Source organism: Chionomys nivalis, chromosome 16 (genome assembly GCF_950005125.1).
Source record: "Chionomys nivalis chromosome 16, mChiNiv1.1, whole genome shotgun sequence".
Taxonomy (NCBI): domain Eukaryota; kingdom Metazoa; phylum Chordata; class Mammalia; order Rodentia; family Cricetidae; genus Chionomys; species Chionomys nivalis.
In genome coordinates, this window is record NC_080101.1 from 924,834 (window position 1) to 948,545 (window position 23,712).

At 38.3% G+C, this 23,712-nt stretch overlaps 2 protein-coding genes across 2 annotated transcripts in view; both read right to left on the minus strand.

The window, feature by feature from the left end:
• Positions 1-19,801, minus strand: part of Cngb3 (cyclic nucleotide gated channel subunit beta 3) — a 144,029-nt gene extending 124,228 nt beyond the window's left edge. Inside the window, exons 1-2 of the mRNA XM_057790739.1 lie at positions 19,691-19,801; positions 16,467-16,568 (exon numbers count right to left, since the gene is read on the minus strand). Coding sequence (XP_057646722.1) covers positions 16,467-16,568; positions 19,691-19,801 — 213 coding nt within the window. The remainder of the gene's footprint in view (positions 1-16,466; positions 16,569-19,690) is intronic.
• Positions 1,086-1,509, minus strand: LOC130887972 (ER membrane protein complex subunit 6-like). The gene has a single exon (XM_057790740.1). It carries the CDS (start codon positions 1,416-1,418, stop codon positions 1,086-1,088), a length of 333 nt encoding a protein of 110 aa, XP_057646723.1. The 5' UTR covers positions 1,419-1,509.
• Positions 19,802-23,712: the final 3,911 nt, after the last annotated feature.

The window sequence follows — 23,712 nt, forward strand, 5'->3', positions numbered from 1 at the left end:
CACACACACACACACACACACACACACACACAGAAGAGAAGACCTAGACATCATGTGCTTCTCATGCTTGTCTGAATGAAATAGTATTTATAGATCACTGAGTTCTCATATCTTTGTGGTTGTGGGAACACCTTTTTTAAAAGAGAAATGTGTTTAAAATAGACTGTGAAATATGACTTTAAAAAGTTGTGAATATTTAGACCAGGCAGAAAGCAGTGTGACTGTTACTACTTCTTTTCTAATTAAGGTTTTTCTAATTAGGGTTTATTTTAATATGTGTATGTGTGTGTGTCTTTGTGAGACTATGCCACAAGTGTGAAGGTTCCTATGGAGACAGAAGAGGACTTTGGATCTCTCAGAGCTAGAGTTATATGTGGTTATAAGTCTGACATATGTTTTGGGAGTTGAACTTACACCCTTTGAAAGAGTAAAAGCATTCTTAACCATGAGATCATCTCTGTTGCTACTAACTCATTATTGCACAGCCATATATGTATCTACTGTACCATGTACATTTATACCACATGCACCTCTTCACTGTGGTCTTTTCTTTCACTAAGATCTTATTCAGCAGCACATTTTGAATTACTACCAAGCAGATCTTAGCACCTTGGCATATCTTCCAGGGCCCTTGCCACACCCTTCTAAAGAGACACAGATTCTATAAAACTCCTAAGAGACTTAGAAATTAATTAAAACATATTTTAACTTGTTATACAAATAATTATGAAACAAGTACTTAATAGTTTGTTAATGAAGATGAGAAGCCAGTATTGCCTGTTCTTAAATTCGAAGTAGAACAACTTAAATAAAATAAAACAAGAGGATTAACACAAAAGGATACTCATCAACTGTGGTTCAGTGAGGGTGTTTTTTCATCCACACAGTAAGTTTTTTTTTTTTTTTTTTTTTTAACAAGGTGTCACACTTCATTTAATCTGAAGAATATTACAGGCTGTCTTCAGATATAAATTATAACAGTACAGAACAAGCAGCTAATTTAAAAACTAAATAAGTCTACACGGTGTTAATTGCTCGCAAGAGTCCTGCCAATCTTCTTTTTTTAAGTCACCCCTGCCCTCATTTCAGTAGACGCGCGCCATGCCATAGAGGAACGTCCAGAAGAGGACGTAGGTGAAGAGGCCTCCGATGAGGCCTCCTGTAAAGAGAGGTCTTCTTGACTTAAAATACTTGTTCCACCTCCTTCCCGCTTTGAGAATCAGGAGCAGAGAGAGCAGGACGGAGGCGAGCAGGTAGAAGATGAAGCGGTAGAGGCCGGTGTGGCCGAGGATGCCGGCTGTGGCCCCCGACAGCGCTGACGCTGAGGTCCGGCAGTAATGGAGGACCGTGGCATTGCCTCTCATGGCTGCCTCGCTGATGAACGGCGGCCCTTCCCGTTTGGCCACCACCGCGGCCATCGCACCCTCCGGGGTTCCGCTTCTGCCTTCTCGCGGACTCAACGCGGAACTGGAACACAGCGGCACACAGTCCCTCGTGTTCCCTCACACAGGAAACTATGGAGAGCCCCGCGCCGCCATCTTGTGCCCCGCACAGTAAGTTTTTTTTGTGATAACAGAAGGTCAGAGTGTTTTTATCATCCTCATGAAAGAGAAATATAAAATATAAGCCAAATCTTGCTCTCAAATCTAGAGGAAGTTTGTCAGCTACACAGTGAGCTGGTCCTCAGCCTCACATGTGGACAACAGGGTCATATGGATAGGGTAAGTCTTCCTGTTATGGGACATGACATTACTATTGCCAGATCTCATTGTTCAATTGTTCAAAATCTGACCCAGGGTGTATGTCCATAGTATATACTGAAACGCAGAATCAAATTGATATATGGTTGCCTGTACCGAATGCTTAAAAATCAGTGCTATTGAGTTTACCTTCCACACACCTGTCTCCAGACTGGCAGCATATCACCCTACGCTTGTGTAATATACTTCCAGTTTGCCTGGGCCTGATGCAGCAATGCATCATGGAGATCTGAGCAGATGTGAAACATCTGTCTGTCTTTTCAAGTCAGGAAATAAATGATGTGAAACACATTAACTTTTTGCACTTTTTTCAGTAGCGCTAACTAAATGTTAGAAGAGAAAGGATCCAAGGGAAAATCTATTTTGGAATAATATTTCAGTGAGAAAAGTACTCAACTGTTTGTTTTTCTTTGGATGCATATGAAAACAGAAAATTTAAAATGCTTTCATTCTTGAAAGGTTTATTATAAGGGATGATTTTTCTGGGTTGAATTGTAGGATGCCAAGTACATTGTGGATTCTGTTTCAAAGACAAATCTTTCATTGAGAAACTAAAATAGGGTCTGGAGAGATTCTTTAGAAGTTAAGAGTGCTTGCTGCTCTTGCAGAAGACTTAAGTTTTGTTCTCAGCATCCATTTCAGGGTCTGATAACTTCCTGTCATTCTACCTGCTGACAGAGATGCAAGTACAGATTCTTCATTCTGTCTTGTGTGATTCTGTTCTGGCATTTTTTTCTTTCCAGTTTCATGAGTTCACTTTTTAAAAGCATCTTCCCAAAAGACTTTCTTTGTTGTTGTTTCAGAGCTACTGAAGGCTCTGCTGACTTCTTTTCCACAGCCACAACACCCTTCGACTCCATGGAGCTTGGTAGCAGGTAGTGTTGGCCGATGTCTTGTTTATTTTTGCTGAAGTTTTGAAATTTTTATTACATGCATTTTTACTTTGGAAATTTGGAATTATTATAATGATAAATATAGTTTTAAAAACTGCATACCTAATTTTAAATAAATATTGTTTTAAGAAGTGGCATACCCATGACTGTTTTACTCACTATGTATTAAATTCGTTGAAAATGTTCAACCGTATCACATTCTTAGAATAATTTCTCACTTTGACTATGCTTAAAATTATGTTATATAGCTACAACTTGTCACATGAGAGGAAAGAAGATGACAAACATGACAACATTGTACTTTATTCTAAATATTGTTCTCAAGAAGAGAAAAGAGCCAGGTCTGATATTCATAAATGTACAAGCAAAATACAAAATCTAGAGGAGGTAATCTTGAAAACCCAAAGGGTTTTCAGTAAGAATTCTGGAAATCAGCTGTCTTAAGGAATGTTTAAAGCAACTTAGTTAAAATCTGAGGTAACTTAGTGGGTAAAGTGCCCGGGACCCAAGTGTAAGGACCTGAGCTGAGATCTCCAGCATTTAGCTGAGAGTTAGGCATGAAGTTTGTGTCTGTACTCACAGACCCAGAGTACTGTGGGGCTGGACCAGTGACCACAACTTTACACACACACACACACACACACACACACACACACACACACGAGTGCAGTACACACATGTGCCTCTCCCATATGGACTGTGAATCCTTCTTACATATGAATGATCTAAGAGTCATTGTAAATTCATTTAGTTTTTTTACAAAGAGAAAAATACAGATTCAGTTCTTAAGGAGTTAAAATATGGATCTTTCTATGGAATTTCACAGCATTCTAGTACCTATTCTGAGAGCATAGCATATTGCTTTGGGAGTCAATGTTCCTCCTCAGCTGGAGGCATTCAGGAGGAAGTTAGACACCAGGCTATAGAAGGTAATGTGGGGCAGAGTACTTACATCCTGATTAATCTTAAAGTGATATAAAGCCTTGAAGGGATTTTTAAGTTTTTTTTAAACCGTGGAATATATTGTCTCAAGTATTAAAATCAACAAATCAAGCATAAAGAATGTGACTCTATTTAATGTGATGCTGTAATGTAAAGATTGTAGGATCCTGTCTCAATGCTACACTTGGTTTTAAGGGCCTTTTTCTTGAAATGAATTCATCTTGAAACACATTTTATGGGCAGATATTAAGGAATATTGTGAGTTGCTAGTACCAGGTATTGAATAAAGCACTCCAATCCTTACGTCACAAATTTTCTGACTGATGCTGGGCAAGTAATTTTTTTTCTGTAGCTGTTTCTTCATCCATAAAATGAGAAATATTTTTGTCTTGGGGATTTCTGTGAGGATTAGATAAAGACTCCATTTGAGAAAAATTCAATATAAACACAAAGTGTTCCACCAGTCAGACTGGATAATTGCCTTTAAAAAAAAGTTTATATTAACTTTTTCAGGTCTGCTCAGCAGTTTTATATGTGGATTTTACATGAGCTTCCATTTACTTAATACTATTCCACACTCATGTAAACATAATGTAATTTCTTATGAGTCAGCTGCATTCCTTAGCAGAAAAAATACAAACAGCAATTCAATTGAACTGCAAGTATATTTAAATCATGTATAAAAAATAATAAAAGACAAAACCCATCATCTCTTTGTTAATTAGACTGTCTTAATTTGTGAGATTAGTAGAGGCAGTCATTGCATAACTTAGCGTGAGGGAGCTTCTATTGGATATTTCTAACAGTGTGTTTTCTAAGCATAATTTCTCCTTGTTTGAGTGTCTCTCTTTGGTGAAGCAGCTCCTTTTGCATCTGATGTGGAAATGCTCACTGTGATGCACACGGCTGGATGCTTGACATAATGTGTGGCCTATCCCCAGCCAGCTGGTGATACCTGTGACGGTGTGAAGGGCTCTGTGTTGTCCCAAACTGAGCAGACTCATACTATAATTTGAACTTGAAGATAAGTACATGGAAATTAAAGACGCACAGAATGAATAGTAAGAGGAAACTACTCATTAGAAATGAGGCTAGGTTCACGTGAGTGAAGGGCAAAGATGCACTTAGCTCCTAGTGCTGCCTCTCTGCTCACTGTGTCTCCTCAATTCCAGTTATTCATACGTTTCTTATGAGGACCTCCTGACTCTGGGTTCCTCCGTGTCATTGAAAACCAGTAGAATTACTTATCTTTACTTTTTGCTAAATGTTTTCAGAAATCTCACATGCCAAGTTAATTGTTTTTCAATTAATTTATCATTGTAGCTGAAAGCATACTTAATTTCTGTAAATGTAATTGTTTACTATCTAAGACTGGATTTTGCTTGGATAAAGCAGAGAAATGTTGGAATAGTTTGAATAAAAAACTCATAATTAAAATACACTCACATATTATGATTTCACTGATAAATATAATTGATAGTAGAGGTGGACATACTACTAAAATTAACCAAAATGTCCTTCCTGAGTTCCAGGAAAACTGGTTGGTCTTCCACAGAGAAGCTTTTCACAGTAGTGAATTTTAGTACAGTCTGTTCATTTTCATATTACCCACAGGGGAAATTAAATCATACGTGTTGATTATTACTGCCAAGAATGAAGATTTCTTTCTTTTTTTTTTAAAAGCATTTTTCCCTTTTATTGAAAATAGACCAATTTCTCACATAATATATCTAGATTCAGGCTTTGCTTCCCTCTACTCCTCTCAGTTTTATTTCATCTTATTATTACCCTTAGAAGCCTGTTTGGTTCCTGAGAGACAGGAAGGGAGTGGCTCAGGATGGGGGTGTGGCTGGTGAAAACCTGGGAAGCGTTTAAGGAGGGAACATAATCAGGTTATGTAATGTGAGACAACAACAGCAACAACTATTCTTAATTAAGGGGAAAGCAAAATAAAATTAAAATAAAATGTGTTTCACAGAAAAACAAAACAAAGAACCAGTCGGGGGAAGCATTATTAGCTTTACTATTATTAGGAGGAAGGAAAGAATAAGAGGCTCCCTGAAACACTGCCAGACTCAGTTTTCCCCGGCATGAACAACACTGGGCACCTGCCATGTCTTGTTTGGAGCTCACTCTTTTGTACCAACTGGGATAAGACCTCAAAGTTTTCTTTCAGTGACTGAAAAAGAAAGAAAGAAAGAAAGAAAGAAAGAAAGAAAGAAAGAAAGAAAGAAAGAAAGAAAATAAACATTTGAGCATTAAAAAATTAACATTGGCTTTATTGGGACTTTCCCCCTTATTGGCCTTTTGTTTGTATATTATATTTCACAGTCTCAATTAATGTGTGTGTGTGTATGCATGTGTTGCTTGTTCTTTGTTTTTAATTTTTCTTTTTGTTTGTTTGCTTATTTTGTTTTAGTCTTGTTTATTTGTTTTTTTATTATTTGCCTATTGGCATGGGGTTTGAAGGGTAGAGAGGAGAATTTGGGAATAGAAGAGGGGAGAACCATAGTCAGAATATATTGTATAAAAATAACTTTATTTTCAATAAAAAGTAAAATTTAAAAGAGTAAAAAAAAAAAAAAAAAACACCCAACATTTTCCTCCCACTGCCAACTGCCAGTTGCACTTCCACAAACCTTATCAAGACCTGGCTGTGAGCCCTCTTTGTTTTTGAACCATTTTTTTTTTTAAAGGAAGTTGCAATTCCCTCTCCTATCCCATCTCCTATGGTCCCCTCTTCTCATGGCTATCTCTACATCTATAGGCCTAACTTCCTCTCCTATCACATGTCCTGTGGCCTCCTCTTCTCCCACGGTCATCTCTACATCCACAAGCCTAACTTCAGATCCCTCAGCTCACACATGAGGCACCTGTGACTGGTGAGAAGCTCCCTTCTTCCGTCTTCCTTTCTATCTTGCTCTGCACCTGTGGTTTGGGAGCCATCTTTGTCCGGTCAAATTTAACAACTAACCCACCAGATTTATCTGCCCTAGCTTCAGCCATACAGCTCCTACAGGTTTAATCTAAGGTATGACAGACTTTCATGCCAGACACACAACCAAAGAAAGAGCCTAGGCCAAATCATGAAAAGGAAAGCAACATGGATGGCTAAAACAGAATATTTTCCACCAAACCCACTAGTTCTATAGAGGTGTTCTCTAACAAGAATTACCTAGGTTAACTCAAGAGTACAGAATTTAAGAGAACAAGAATAATTTTTATCTAAGTAATTTAAAGGAAACATGAACAAACCCTTCATTGAACTTCAAGAGGCTGACAATAAATGCCTGAGTTATTTCCAAGACAGTAAAAATATGTGGCTGAATGAAATGACTAAGTTAATTTAGGATTTGAAGACCAAAATCAATAATGAGAGAGAAACATTGAAGAGAACACAAATTGGAAGGAAGATGGAATTAAAAGAAGCTGACTGTCTCTATTAGGAAACTCGGGGGAAAACTTGCAAATATAATGAACCAAGCACAAGGCAGAATGTCAGGTTTTCAAAGAATAAACAGGAGATTGAGACCAAATAAGCAATGAATATGAGAACTTTAAAAAGCACAAGAAAGGCATATGCAGGAAAAGTGGGAGACCATCAAAAAAAAAAAACAAATTTTCTAATTAAATTTATAGAAGAGGGAAAGGCACAGGCAACTGAAGAAAAATTCCCTTTAATAAATAAAGATATAGCCATGAACCTAGAGAATACTAAGTAGACAATACCAGAAAAGAAACTCACCAATGTTTAAAGTATTAAAAACACTAAATATTCAAAACAAAGAAAAATATTGAAAGCTGCAAGACAAAAACACAAGTCACATATAAGGGAAATCCATCAGAATAACAAATTTCCCACTGAAAACTTTATAAGCCAGGAGAGCCTAGAGTAATGCGTCACACATTCTAAAAGACCATGGCTTCCCACCTAGACTACTGCTCCCAGCAATACTATCTGCCATAACTGAAAGAAAAAAGAAAATAGCCTAAAATGTTCATATAAAAACCTCAGAAAACAAAGCAACAACAACAGAAAACTCAACACAGTACTGGAAACAATATTTTAAACTTAAGAGAGGAATAAGCATAGCCACAAGACTCTAGAAAAGAATTATAATTAATTCAATTAGACCCGTATCTATTGCCCTGTACAAGAATTAACTGTCTTTGGATCAGAGACCTCAACTTGAAATCTGAACTACTAAAACTGCTAGAAAAAAAAGGCAGTGCTTTACAATATTTAGATTTATGAAAATTCTCTGAATAGAATTTCATTTGCCCAGGAAGTAAGACCAATGATTGACAAATGGGGCCTCATAAAACTTAAAAACTTATGTATTATTAAGGGAATAATCAGTCCGGTGAAGAAGAGACTCACAAAATGTGGAGGAATCCTTGCTATGTATATAACTGACAGAGGATTAATATTCAGGATATACAAAGAACTTTTTTTAAAAGTCAAGGAAACAAACGAATCAATTAGAAATTGGGCTAGGGATCTAAAACAGAGAATTCTCAATAGATGAAATAGAAATGGGTAAGAAATATGTCAAAAAGTGTTTATCATCCTTAGCAATTAGGAAAATTCCAATTAAAACAACTCTGAGACTTCATCTCACCAGTTAGGATGGTCGAGACCAACAAAACACTTGACAACAAACGCTGGTGGCAGCTGTGAGAGGGGAACCCACATTTGCTATTGGTAGCAATGCAAACTGTTGCCGTAACTCTGCAAATCAGTATGGGGATTAATCAAAACACAAGACAAAATAAATCCATCATATGACTCAGTTATATTACCCCTGGGTGTATTCCCAAAGGATTCAGCATCCCACAGATTCTGGCTCTGTAGTGTTAATTGTTGCCTTCTTCACAATATCTAGGGAAGGGAAATAACCTAAATGTCCTACAAATGTGAATATACAACACGCAGTAACCACGGAAACAAGGAAAGCAGAAAGGGACCATGGTGGTAGTGTGCCTGGATTACACTGGGGATAGAAGATACAGGTGATATGAAGGGGGCAAAACTAAAGAATAGGAGGACAAACGAGGTTTGGTACAGAGGGGGAAAAGGGAGGTGATAAATAATACCAAGGTGGTTTGCTTAATATTCAAGGAATCATATTATTTTATATTTGTAAAATATAAAATTTATATTTTACAGGAGAAATTATGCCATTTGGGTTGACAATGCTCCACACAAAAACTATAGACCAAAACAAAACAAAACCCCTCTGGATACCAGGTATGAGAAACCCCTTAGAGTGGATGGACAGGGTAGTACAAAAGACTTCCAAAGCAAAATAGACTATTACTGCCACCCTTGGATGCCTCTCACACACAAGACTTGAGTGGTTTGAGCTGAATCTTTTCTACACTTCAGCTTCCATAGTGCATCCATAGAAAGTACTTTGCTAACAGCCAAGGGAGGGAAGCAATTAACAGTCTTCCCCAGCTGTGGCAGCTATGAATCATCAAATGACCAGCATGACAATACATCCATAAAAGTTCAATAGTGACAATCACCTTTGGGTGATAACAAAAAGCTGTCTAAGAGGACTTAACTCAACAGGAGTGAAATCATGCCTGTTTCTAGAAACCTAGCCAGCTTCTAGGAGTAGTGAGGCCATAAAACTTATAAGAGAATGTGGTACTACCACTTTGTGAAATCAGCACAATTCCCAGTTACATTCTAAATCTTATACCCACAGATAAGTTTTCACCCCTCATCAAGGAAGCATCTATCTACAGCAAATGGAGACTACTACAGAAAAAACAATTGGGAAAAATGCAAAATCACTGTATCTTGTGGAGTCTAGTATCAGAGGACACTTTGCAGCATAGCTCTCACATCTATGGCTCAAGGGAACATCACAGGAGGACAGAAAAGACTGTAGGATCTGAACTAGTGCTGTGAGAGTGTTTCTTTTAGTAATGGCCACATAAACAAGACCTGAACAATGACAATGTCAACAGACATACTATCTTGGAACAGGGAAAAATCTCATAGGATCCAAAAAATTTACAAAAGCCAAAAAATCTACAGGCAGCAATGAGCACTGAAAGAAGGAGAATTAGCCTCTTCCAGTAATAAGCCCCCTGACTGGTTATTTCAATACAAAGCGCTCAGTCCCGAAACCAAATATATATACAAATAGAAATGAACTCATCAGGTTATATTTATATATTTGTGCATATATTACATATATATAGTTACATATGTATATGCAACAATAATAAAGAAGGGGCTATCAATTTGTTAGTAGGGAGGATATGGAGGTTGTATGGAATAAAGGGAATGGGAGAAGTATGCATTATATTTTAACAAATAATAATAAATTGGCATTGAAAAATTAAGAAATTTCATGTTAAAATTTATCAATGTAGAGAAGGTGGAACATCCCTGCACTTGACACTCGTGCACAATCGAGCAATCGACAAGAGTCAGTGACCTTCTCTCTGCACACCGAACTTTCATGATCTCACTAGTGTCTCTCATCTGTCTTCTATCAGTACTACAATTTATCAACCACAACGAAAAATGATGTACGTATAGTACCTAGTTTAATTCTTATTTGCAACCAGCTGATAGTGGTATTCCCCTCATATTACACGTAATCAAGCAGGCTCAGAAGTGTTAACAATCTTTACTTAAGATCTAAAAGTCAACACAATTGTGATTTAGACTCAGGAGCATCAAACCCTAAATGCTCTTTGTAGCACACTTCCCTTACTTTTCATGATTGACTGTAATACAATTGAATTTTGCCTTTTGAATTCTTTCTTTTGCTATTCAAACTGGAGTGTTTAAGCTGTATGCATGAGAATTCTATGGATGTGGTAACAACTACCACAGATTCAAAGGCTTGAAAGAACCCTTAAGCTCTGCAAGCCAGGCATTTTTGAAAGGATAGATTGTTTGGGGCAGGGGACTCCAGGATAGGCTCCCTTCCTTTTCCCCTAACCTAGCAGCTACCTCTGTTCCTTTGTAGTCCTTTTCCCACTTCCAGAATCTATCCATCCAAATTATGCTTTTCATGTCCCTTATTGTTTTTGTCCTTCTCATTGTCCTCTCACAGTGAACCCTAGGTCATACTGAAAACACCAGATTAGCAAATGTAATCATCCCATCTCAAAATTTTAACAACCCAGGAAGAAAAATTCAATGCACAGATTTAGGACATTACAATGTTATCATCTTTGAGTAGCCATTACCCAGCCTACCACATCATACCCATTTATATCAGATTTTGATCTATTTCCACACAATAAAGTTCCATGAAAGCATATATAATATATAAATAATAATAATTATAAATCATTATATATAAGTTATGTACATATTTTATGGGTTCTTGTATTTTTAAGGAAGCATTTAATCTAATATAAGTGAGATAGAAACCTAAAATAGACATTTGTACTCAAGATGACATTAGTAAGCTATATTTATTTGATTCCAAATGTGTTACATTCTTAATTTCCATGGTAAATGTAAACTTAACCACTCTCTGCAGAAGATAAGAATTCTAAAATCAGAAATCAACACCTGCAGATTTTGTAACATTGCACCTGTGTGTTTTGAATGGAAAAAATTAACACCATATCACATGCTATCTTTAAACACTAATAATTTTGATTTTTAAAAATAAAATACCTTAAATATAACTTAGTCCTAATTGAAAAATTTGAAGCTATGCTAAGTTTGCATAGTTAAGAGCAATAGTTTTCCTTAGTTAAATAGCTTCCGTGTCAATGAAACTCCACCAAAGAGTTTTTATTACCAGCTATGAAAGACTTCTCCTTATAATTATAAGTATAACGAGGTTAAGGATAATCGTGTTATCCTAAAGTTGTGATTCTTAGTTTATATTACTAAGGATTCGTGTGTGTGTGTGTGTGTGTGTGTGTGTGAACAGCCCTAGTGTAAAACCATCTATATCCTCAAATAACTCATCATAAAACAGGCATAGTTTGAATTGTCTTGCTAATTATCTAGTGTAGGCTTTATTTTCCTGGCTTCCTTTGGCTCCTGTAGATTTGTAGTGTTTTTTCCTTCCTCCACAACCATACTTGATAATCACATTTTTGTTTGGTATTATTATGCGTAGAGGGATCTCTCTTTCTCTTCACTCCTCCCCATCTCTCTCCCCTCCATCTATTTTGAGACAAAACTTTATTGAAAACTTTATATCTTAAACTACATACCTGCTATTTTGTAATTTTGTTAAAGAAAGGAGATTTTAGGTTTGTTGAGTGACTTTTTCTCCTGTAAAGTCCCATGCTACTTATTGCTCTCGATTTTTTAATTCAGATAGACAGTAGGGTATTTTCCCTCTCTCCAGAGGCCTCACAATAGACCACAAGATTATAATTATCATGGCAAATCTTTTTTTGTCCTGACAAATAAAGCCTACATGTTTTTAAAAATGTGAGGGTTGAAGGGGCTAGTGATATGGCTTGGTGGTTAAAGTGTGTTGTTGAACTAGCACAGGACCTGAGCTCGGAGGCTCAACATCTGCATAGAAATGGCATGTCTGCATCTGTAACTCCAGGACTGTAGGAGGAGGGTTAGCAGACACAAGCATATTCCTGGAACTCACTGGCCAGCTAGCCTAAAAGAATCCAGGAGCTTTAGGTTTAGCGAGAGACCTCATCTCAAATGTAGGGTGGAAAGCAATTGAGGAAGATACCTGTGGCCTTCAGGTGTGTGTGTTCCCACATACATGGGCATCTCCAATGTTTATGCATGCATACCCACACATTCACATATGCACACAACCACATGACTAAATACACCACACACATGGATCTGTGATTATTGGATAATGATGGTCAATTGATTAAAGAGAAAGTATGAATGGTCTACATGGGCAGTACCAACTGTACTAGTAAGTCATAAAAAGATGCAGTACTACAGCCGAGGGTTGCGTTGATGTCCGTGGTCCATGTGTATTTCCATAGACTGTGCTCCTTCCCACTACAGGCCATATTGACATTAATTGTCTGTGGTGCTACCAGAGAGCATGCTGAGGTCCATGGTCCATGCTAAAACCAGAGGACATGTGGAAGTCCATGATCTGTGCCGATGATGACTGTTAAGGGCAACGAAGTTTCTTTTCCAGTGGTATTGATAACAGCAGACTCACAGTTGAGGATAAGAGATACAGAAAGCTTCTGTTACAACCTCTCTCTCCCCCAATGTATCCCACCACTAACAACAACAACAACAACAAAGAAATAGTCTAGACTGGAAGCCATTGAAGAGAACTCTTAAATATTGTGATCAGGGTCCTGAAATGTAGCTCTTCACAGTTGATGGATTCTGTCAGGGATGAGTTTAGAAAAAGTTTCAGTTTTCTTTAAGAAGATGGCCACTGGAAGTTTGACCATACTCCAGTGAGTATATGGGAAACACAAATTGGACTTTGTGTTATTTTTAAATTTTCTTCTTTTTTTTTTTTTTTTGGGAGGGGTCACAAGTTGGGATTGATGTTGGACCTGAAAGATTGGGAAGTTAACATGACTGAGGTGCATTATAGGAAACTCCCAAATAATCAATAAAAATATTATGTTGGAAAAAGTAAGTAAAGTTAGGAGGGGGTTGTGTTAGGGGAATATGAGGAAGTTGGGGAGGTGGGTTTGATATGATCCTGTTTCATTGTATGCATATGGAAAATTAAGAGAAAAGCAAGAGTGAACTTGTGAAATGAACCAGCATGTAAAATAGCTTCTGCACAAGAAGAAGGTCTCAAGTTTGATCTCAGAATCCAGGACAGAAGTAGAAAATTGACTACTGAATGTTGCCTTCTGACTTCCACATACACACACAGTGGTATATATGAGGCTGTACAACACAACAACAACAACAAACAACAACAACAACATACATACACACCTTTAAAATAGTGAGATCAAGTCTGTTTTATCTATATCTCCTGGAATATGACTCTTACTCCTGGTTACAGTTTTATATGCGAGTTTTTATCCTAAATAAAGCCTTCTTGTTTTGCCAATACATCACATAAACATTTAAATCAGATAGGCCAAGAGAACTGACTATATATTCTTAGAGGTATAACTTCTTGTGGAATGTTTCCTTGATTTGCCAATAGGTAAATGATGCTGACTATTCCTGTTCTCTTGGCTGGGATGAAACCCAGAAGAAAGTCAGTGATGGAAATACATTATTTGCTTAAAAACACAAAACATTTTTATATGCTTAGTTGAGCAGTAAAAACTGTAAGGACATGGAAAATTTTAAGAAACTTTGCTTGATCAGGAACTGGTTAAGGCACTGGGTTCAAGGAACTTTGCAGCATCAAGAGTTAGCTGGAAACAGGAACCTTTGCAAAAGTGCAAACCAACTGTCCCCAGCAGTTAGCACCCTGTCAACACCCAGTATTATGGTCTAGACAGAAGCAGACATGACTGCTCGGGGAGGGCGGGGGGGGCATGCACAGAATCAGAAATAGGTGCTTAAAGGAGGAAGGGGGTATGCAGAAACGGTTCATATCCTGCGTTTAGCAAGACTAACTCTCTTGCCTCTAAGTGAACCTGGCTTGTGGTTTTTGCCTATGTATGTCAACCCCAAATGAGGAATGGGAGCTCTCCCTTCTGCACTGTGTCATATGTAATGGACAGCTCCCAGAAAGCTGGCAGAAAAAATAAACCTTGTTTTTGCATTCTGGACTTGACTGGATTCCGGTGGTCTCTCTGGGGTCTCAACTTGGGCACAACAAAACCAAAGGATGTCCTTGAAAAATAAGTGACTAAATAAGTATGTTCAGGAGCCTTGAGAGATTTTCTCCTTACTTTTGAAAAAATACATGATGAAAGTAGAGAAGAACGCAAAAACAAAAATCTAAGACTGATGCAGCAGAGAAATTCGGTATCTTTATTATGTTGTCCTCTTGACTGGGAACATCTTATTTCCTTTAAATTATTCATGTCTCCTGCATATCTATCTGATCAGGTCAGTTACTTTTTTTCCACATACGTTCTTTCAGAGTCTTTTAAAGAAGAATCCATAACCAATGAGAATGGGGCATGCTTCCGAAAACAGCAGTATTCATTGATCGGAATTTATTCACTTATGACTTTACATTTTTTCTTTTTTATTTAAATTAACTTCTCTCCCTCATGGCTAAGGATTGAATCCAGGATATTTAGCATGTTACCCAAGTCCTGTACTACTCAGCTGTGCACCTAGTCTACAAATCTTTTTTTTATTTGCAGACCTCCCTGTGATTTCCATGTATTTCTTATTTTTTCTTTCTTAGAGATAGGAAGTTTAGGGTAATAGAAACTGAATTACCTCAGTTTATTAAGCAATACTGTATTCTGCTCTAAGGATTCCCTTCCATTGCTTTTTCTTAGTTCTAATGAAGATTTCATAAAGGGAGAAGCAAGAGAGATGTGCTGGCAACAGAAACTAAGAATAGAATGCATTGGGTGCTGGAAAGCCAGGTGAAGGTGTTTCTGTTTGTCCTGAAGGCAGTATCAAGGCACTCACAGTTCTTGAGCTGAGGTGTACGGTCAAAGTGGTAGTTACAGGAAAACAACAAAACCATAGTACTCGTGCTTGAGAAAAAGAGAGAAATTGAGTGAAACAGACTCCTAAATAAAAGATACCACTTAGTGCCTGAGAGCAGTATAGGTACGACTTTCCCACAAAGGCCTGGCTCAGGATGATGTACCTGAGAGTGTAAGGAAGTCAGTAAGCTTCTACAGTATCACTAAGGCAGATGAGGTACAGACCTTATGGAGCTTATGGTAGAGAAATAAAACATGAGTGATGTTTTGAGATGAGGGGAGACTTTTAAGAATTGATAGTAGCAAAGACAGTGAAGAGAAGGAGCTTATTGGAAGAAGAAGATAGAGAGTAAGTAGAGAAATTGTTTTAATCACAATATTTTTGCAACACACAAATATGTATATGCAGTGCTAATTGGAAAATCCTGGATTGAGTTTCACAAAATAATTGTCCTGATACGGTTTTGGAGTTATCCATGTAGAACAGAGTGTGCAGCCTTGGGAAGACAGGCTTTCCAGATGAGTGAGTACAGAGAAGAGGGGCGATGAAGCTTGAAACACGCACTGCCACATCCGCTTTACTGTCTTAATAACAACACTGCCTGAAATTCCACTGCTCATGATGTACTTCTCATGATCTGTTTGATTTTCTCTGTAGCATAACTTCTTTATGAACAAAGACTTAGCTATTGTTGTAGAACACCGTACCTGTACTTCAAGGCCACGGAGTGGTACGTAGCACATGGTAGGTAATAAGAAATATCCAGTGAGGGGCTGGGACTATGACTGGGTGTGTAAAGTGCTGGCTCTGGAAGCTTGTGGACCTGAGTTCTGCTCCCCAGCACCTATATAAAAGCTGCACGTTAAATCTGTAATCACCAAATTGGGGGATAATAGATTTATCCCTAGGACCTGTAGTTCAGCAAGTACAGCTAAAAGTGGTGAGTTACAGGTCCTTTGAGGGACCCTGTCTCAGAATATAAGATGGAGACCAGCTAAAGAAGACACTTGATGGTAACCTCTGACTTTCACATGCACCTTCACAGTCAAGTAGCACATGCAACTCTGTCTCTCTCAATATCACACACACACACACACACACACACACACACACACACACACGAATGCACGTGTACACCTCTTCCCAAGACACAGTATCTAGAAAATGTACTAAATAATTGAATAGGTAACTGGATGAAAATGTAATATTTTTACAAATAATTCAGTTCTTCAAACTGTCTATAAGATTAAATAATTTTCTTGGCCAAGGACAAATATTTTATTAAATAATAGATTTTAAACAAAGACATATTTTACTCCCACTTCCCCCCACCCCACAGGTACCATTCTGACCTTGTTCTTTGATGTGCAACTTTTCACATGTGACTGATGTCCTTCTCATCCTTAGAGATTCTTTTTCACTTTTGTTTTCTCCCTTTGAGAAACAAAATAGATATTGTAGTTACTCTAAAATAAAGTTGAATGTGAAATGTCACTGTCTTCACTCAGTTATGTAATTATTAAGACTGAATCTGTGATTTCCTACAAATTAGATATTCTTGGCCTTGCTACTGAAAAAATTTACTATTGAATCAGCTTTGGCCATCTTATTCCCACAATTAACAAGACATTTTTTTTTTGTCAATGTTTCCCTGGCTCATAGTCCTCCCAGTTTTGGTCTTCACATTATCCTAGGGTTTTCCCATGTTTTTAGTGGTAGAATTTAAACCAATGGGAGAAGGTAGCAGTTTCATTCCGTCATCACTAACTTTGTTCTCTTCATGGTTTTGCCTTTGTCTAAATATCAACATTTTCCCAACATTTCATTTGAGATGGAGTTATATCACAGTAGATATGGCCAGTGGATAAAAGATGATGCTTCTATAGGGATACACAGACACAAAACAAAGGTTATAATGCAAAAATGTTGGCTCCCAAACTCTAGTAGAGGGTAAAAACAACAGCACTGTGAGTATGAAAATCAGACTGGGGAGAGAGTTGTGATGTGATTGGTAACCAAGTATGAGGACCTGACATAAAAAGCCAGGTGTGGTGGCAGGCACATGTGATCCTAATGTTGGGACTGCATCCCAGCAGATCCCTGGAGCTTTGGGGACAGCAACCTCACTAAAACTAAGCCTTCAATATCCAGGAGGATAACTTTATGTTTCCTTTGGGTTCACCTTCGTATTTAGCTTCTCTAGGATCACGAATTATAGGCTCAATGTCCTTTATTTATGGCTAGAATTCACTTTTGAGTGAGTACATACCATATTCATCTTTTTGGGTCTGGGTTATCTCACTCAGTAAAGTGTTTTTTATTTCCATCCATTTGCATGCAAAATTCAAGATGTCATTGGTTTTTACTGCTGAGTAAAACTCTAAAGTGTATATGTGCCACACCTTCTTTATCCATTCTTCTATTGAGGGGCACCTAGTTTGTTTTCAGGTTCTGGCTATTACAAATAGTGCTGCTATGAACATAGTTGAACAAATGCTTATGTAGTATTGGACATCTCTTGGGTGTATTCCCAAGAGTGGAATTGCTGGGTCCTGAGGTAGGTCGATCCCGAATTTCCTGAGAAACCACCACACTGATTTCCAAAGTGGTTGCACAAGTTTTCATTCCCACCAACAATGGATGAGTGTTCCCCTTACTCCACATCCTCTCCAGCAGAGGCTATTGTTGATGTTTTTGATTTTAGCTATTCTAACAGGTGTAAGATGGTATCTCAAAGTTGTTTTGATTTGCATTTCCCTGGTCACTAAGGAGGTTGAGCATGACCTTAAGTGCCTTTTGGCCGTTTGAACTTCTTCTGTTGAGAATTCTCTGTTCAGTTCAGTACCCCATTTTTAAATTGGGTTAATTAGAGTTTTAATGTCCAGTTTCTTTAGTTCTTTATATATTTTGGAGATCAGACCTTCGTCTGATGCAAGGTTCGTGAAGATCTTCTCCCATTCAGTTGGTTGCCTTTTTGTATTGATGACAGTGTTCTTTGCATTACAGAAGCTTCTCAGTTTCAGGAGATCCTATTTATTCACTGTTGCTCTTATTGTCTGTGCTACTGGGGTTCTACGTAGTAAGTGGTCTCCTGTGCCCATGTGTTGCAGGCTACTGGGGAATGGGATGGTTGAGATGGAGGAAGAGTGAATACGGGAGCAAGGAAGTTGATATCTTAATTAAGGGAGCCATTTTAGGGTTGGCAAGAGACTTGACTCTAGAGGGGTTAAAGTTCAATCAATCAAAAAGTTCCTGGATAATTACTGTTTCTCAACAACTAATAACTCCAGAAATACAAAGTCAACCCAGTACAAACATGCTGTCTGACTTCTGTATATGATGATGCTCATACAAGTCTATATTTATGCAACATATATAGACTATAAAGGAAATTTCTACAAATAGCATCAAAACATGATGAAAAATAAGCTGTACAGTATCAGATGTTATTTCTATTCATAGATCATCTCAACCCACTGATCCCTGTCTATGCGCATGTAATTAGCCATTCAAACAATTTGATATTTGACAGAAAATAACAACAGCCTTGCCTATTGCATATGGTTAGTGCAACTAACTTTTTGATTGATTGAACTTTAAAGAATACTTAACAAAGCACAATACAATTTTATTTGTTTCTACTTCTAGATATCTCCTTATAGGACTTAAACTATTTTTATCTATTTATATGACATTGAAAAATGTTGTATTTTATGGAAGAAAATAATATCTTAACATTTGCGATTGTTACATTTAGCATATTTTAATAGAAAACTTTAAAAATGCTTTACCTATCTCCCTTCTGTACTTAAAAGGACAGACATCAATAATTTCCAGACATGACTATTAAGATTCTTTGATGCCAGCAGGCCTCATGATCAACACCCGGATAACACAGCTGCCAAATGGCACTACACCGAGAGCTGCTCTGCCTGGGCATGAGCTAAGGTTTCCTTCAGCATTGCTGCTTCATGGTGAGGTGACTCTTGAAAAAACCCCATTCTTTCTGCTTTCTCTCTAAGTGACCTGTGGCTTTTGGACAGCTCATGTGGAAGGGCTGATTCACAGCCTCTTTCTTCTGCCATCATGCAGCCTGGCTAGTGATGAATCTCTGCAGTAGCAGTCTTGGAATGGGGTCTAGTACAGCCTCAGCTATGTACTAGTAGTATGTTAGCAGTTTTAGAGCAGAATTCTGTCTCACACATGCCAGTGCTTGGAAAGGGCTCAACACAGTCCGGTGAGCAGTTACTGCTAAAAACTCCCATGTTCTTTAAGAGAAGAATCTACTATTTTTGTGTAAACTGTGAGAAAACAATTAGTAAATGTTTTCCTAGTCTTCCAAGTTCAAATATAACTCCCAAACACCATTATCCTCTCTCTAAATATGCATACACAGAAATATAAATTAATAAGAACATGGTTTAAACAGTACTCAACCTTGAGTTGTAAAACTCATGTAAAACTGCTGGGCAATCTTCACATGGCAGCATTTATTAGCTGACACTAGTAAACAAAGGATGAGACTCAAGGCTGACTTAGGAACATAAAGAACATACCTGTGTTGTGGATGGCCAAGACTGAGTACTCAGGTGAAGGTAATGCTCCTTCTCCGTCCTCCCTTCCATAGGCTTCACTTTGTTGAATTTTATTGTCAGTGATTTAAACATCTTCTCTGTGGCAGTTCTGAAAGACCTCTGATTTTATGACCCTGTATCTTGAAGTGGAGAGATGTACTTTGTTTTTCTTTCCATTAGAAGACAAGCCAATTAGTTGTTTAATCAGGATTTTGTTCTGGTTAATTCCTACAGGCGACTCCCAAGCTAGGCAGGGCTTTGGCTTAAAAGCAGTAAATTACTTCTGCTTGGGTAATTTGTGCTCTGTTTATGAACTTTGGAGAATCAAAATGCCCCTGTGAATAATTTAAGATGAGAAGATTAAACAAGTGGATTTGAATTGTTTAAATATGATCACACTGCCCATTGACTTGTTTTCTTCATTTCTAATTGTTTACCTTCCTATATGTACCTAATTTTAACAAAGGAATATATGTGAATGATTAACAAATGAAACATGCATGAAGGCTCTAATTTAAAGCATATAATTTGCTTTTCCAAAGTGCCCATTTCTAGTCATGAAACATGACTTTACTATTAAGCTTTCTTTAGTCTGTTCATTTAGTGGGTTGAAAAGCCAGTGTAATCTAGTCTTTGTGTGTGTGAAGATCCAGTTCTTAAGCCTTTTGGGAGTCAGAGGTGTATGATCAAGAATTGATAGAGAAACTTCTTTCTCTATCTAGAACCCAAGTTTTTTTGATGTTCTGTGCTATCAAGTGCTTTCTTTGGGATATCAGGTTATAAAGTTGTACAATTGGGCAAGTTTTTTTGTAGTTATCACTGGTGTGTGTGTGTGTGTGTGTGTGTGTGTGTGGCCTGCAGGTCAGAGTCATCGTCTCTCACTGAACCTGGCACTCATAGATTCAGCTTTATTGACTGCAAGCAAGCCACAGGAGCCATTTTGTCTCCACCTCCCACACACTGAGACTTTAGGGCAGGTGAGTGCTAATGTGTCTAGATATTTCTAGCGTGTATGGGTAGGTCTAAACTAGGATCCTTATTCTTGTACAGTGGGCACTTTACGGGCTGAAACATTATCTTTGTTTTTAGAGTCCACAGATTCCAATTTCTGATGACCACATATTCATGAATGTGAGGTCATCCACTGGGGAGCGGTCAGCCTACCAGTGACTTACATCATTAAAGAAAGCAGGCCTTCTCTTTTCCAGAAGCTATCAACTGCCAATAGCTTCTAAACTAGGACTGGGTGACTCATGAGTCCATCCTCTCCATGCTGGACTGTAGACTGGCTTGATCTTGTACAGAACTCGTTCAGGCAGTGTTAACTGGACCTAGCAAAGAGGGGATTATAGATATTTCATTTACGATTGAACACTCCATGAATACAGAAATGCTCTAGCAGGCCTATTTATAGCAAACATGGTGCCAATAGGTTTTGCCTTTTACCTTTCTCTTCCTTGCTAAACCATTAGATTACATTTTTAAAGCTAACCACCAAGGTCTATTCCTTTATTTGGCTACCTACTCATTCCTGAGATTGATTACTGGGCTCAACTATAAAAGGACATCAAGTTTCAGCAATAAAAATATAATTTTTGACTAACCTAGTTAAAATACCAATCTGAATTTACCAATATATCCTAGCTCATTCTAACATAGACCACCATTCTTCTTTCCTCTTAACATTAATATTTGCTGCTGTATTCATCTACCTTGTCTCTGCCTTGCTTAATTAAGGATCTCTTTGAATTTGGCTTGTGCTTGGAAATTGGTATTTGGTTATGGTCTGTGCCTATATTGGGGTCCAGAGGGGAGCTATCGTAGGTACACAGATCCCTTCATTTACTCTTTGGATTTTGACCAACGGTGAATTTCTATGTAAACTCTTGTCTTCTGCACACACAAGCACAAAAAGTTTTCTGATGAGGTCTGAGATGAAGGGCGTAGATTTTGATAATTGGGACTGTGTATGTGAACCAAGATAAGCCTTTTTCCCCCAACAAGATATTTAAGTTTTCTTCAAGTTTAAATTTTGTGTCCTCACTACCTTCAGAGGATCTTTCCAATGAGCAAGGTAAAGACAAGGGGAAGGACAAGGGTTTGGAAGGATTGGAAGTCAATGTGAGTATAAGCAGTTGTCTCTCAATATAAATCTGACCATTTGTCTAATTCCATCAGCTTGGCAACTCTTCAATTCTAAATTATAGCGTCCATATTTCTTGCCAAGACACTCTGGCCAACTATCATTGCTTACTGCCTAACTCTCTTGTTTCATCTGTGGCCTCTGCTTTTTGTTCTCAACACCTGCCGTAATAAATTATTTTGAATTACTCTTTTTCTTCTGTTTATGCCTGTTGTGGTTTAAAAGTGAAATTTCACCCATAGGCTCATGTTTTGAGCACTTGTTTCCCATCTGGTGGCATTATTGGGGGAGACCATTTCTAGAAGGTGGTGTCTAGCGTGTAGAGGTAGGTGCTGGGACAGACCTTTGAAGGCTACTAACTTTGTGCTTCCTGGGATGTTGGGATATGCTTAACTAAATCTCACTCTTACTACCAGAGATAAGGCTGTTCCCCACCCCCACGATGAACTGAAAACCTTGAGCCATGGTAATCTTACTCTTTTCACATGTTTTGGTCAGTTATTTGTCACAGGTGTAACAGTAACCCTTACAATATCTTGCTTCTCTCATATGACTGTTTTCTATTTCTGTTGTTATTTCTCTTGTTTATCCTGCTGGAGCTGGTTGTTGTCTTCTTTCAGCTTTTATTCCTTTCCTCTCCTTTACCCTGGTGAATGGGTAGACAGTCTCTCTTTCCTCCTCTCTCCTTTACCCTGGACAAATGGGTAGACAGTCTCTCTTTCCTCCTCTCTCCTTTACCCTGGACAAATGGGTAGACAGTCTCTCTTTCCTCCTCTCTCCTTTACCCTGGACAAATGGGTAGACAGTCTCTCTTTCCTCCTCTCTCCTTTACCCTGGACAAATGGGTAGACAGTCTCTCTTTCCTCCTCTCTCCTTTACCCTGGTGAATGGGTAGACAGTCTCTCTTTCCTATCCTTTACCCTGGACAAATGGGTAGACAGTCTCTCTTTCCTCCTCTCTCCTTTACCCTGGACAAATGGGTAGACAGTCTCTCTTTCCTCCTCTCTCCTTTACCCTGGACAAATGGGTAGACAGTCTCTCTTTCCTCCTCTCTCCTTTACCCTGGTGAATGGGTAGACAGTCTCTCTTTCCTCTCCTTTACCCTGGACAAATGGGTAGACAGTCTCTCTTTCCTCCTCTCTCCTTTACCCTGGACAAATGGGTAGACAGTCTCTCTTTCCTCTCCTTTACCCTGGTGAATGGGTAGACAGTCTCTCTTTCCTCTCTCCTTTACCCTGGACAAATGGGTAGACAGTCTCTCTTTCCTCCTCTCTCCTTTACCCTGGACAAATGGGTAGACAGTCTCTCTTTCCTCCTCTCTCCTTTACCCTGGACAAATGGGTAGACAGTCTCTCTTTCCTCCTCTCTCCTTTACCCTGGTGAATGGGTAGACAGTCTCTCTTTCCTCTCCTTTACCCTGGGTGAATGAGTAGACAGTCTCTCTTTCCTCTCCTTTACCCTGGTGAATGGGTAGACAGTCTCTCTTTCCTCTCCTTTACCCTGGGCGAATGGGTAGACAGTCTCTCTTTCCTCTCTCCTTTACCCTGGTGAATGGGTAGACAGTCTCTCTTTCCTCTCTCCTTTACCCTCTCTCTTTTGCTGTTACTGTCACACCTTATGTCACACATAGATATAGTTATCAATTCTCATTTTAAAACCATTTCTGGGACTTCTTTTTGCTATCACATTGCTCACTTCCTCAGGTGATGCTTTGGCCTCTTTTAGCTCTTTGTGTTTAGCACTGTCTTTGGGATAAAGTAGATACTCTCAGAATGTTTCTTGAATGAATGATGGACACTGATCCAGATTATCTTTCAACTGTGGACTAAGAATAAAGGAATTTTCCATAGCTGATGAAGAA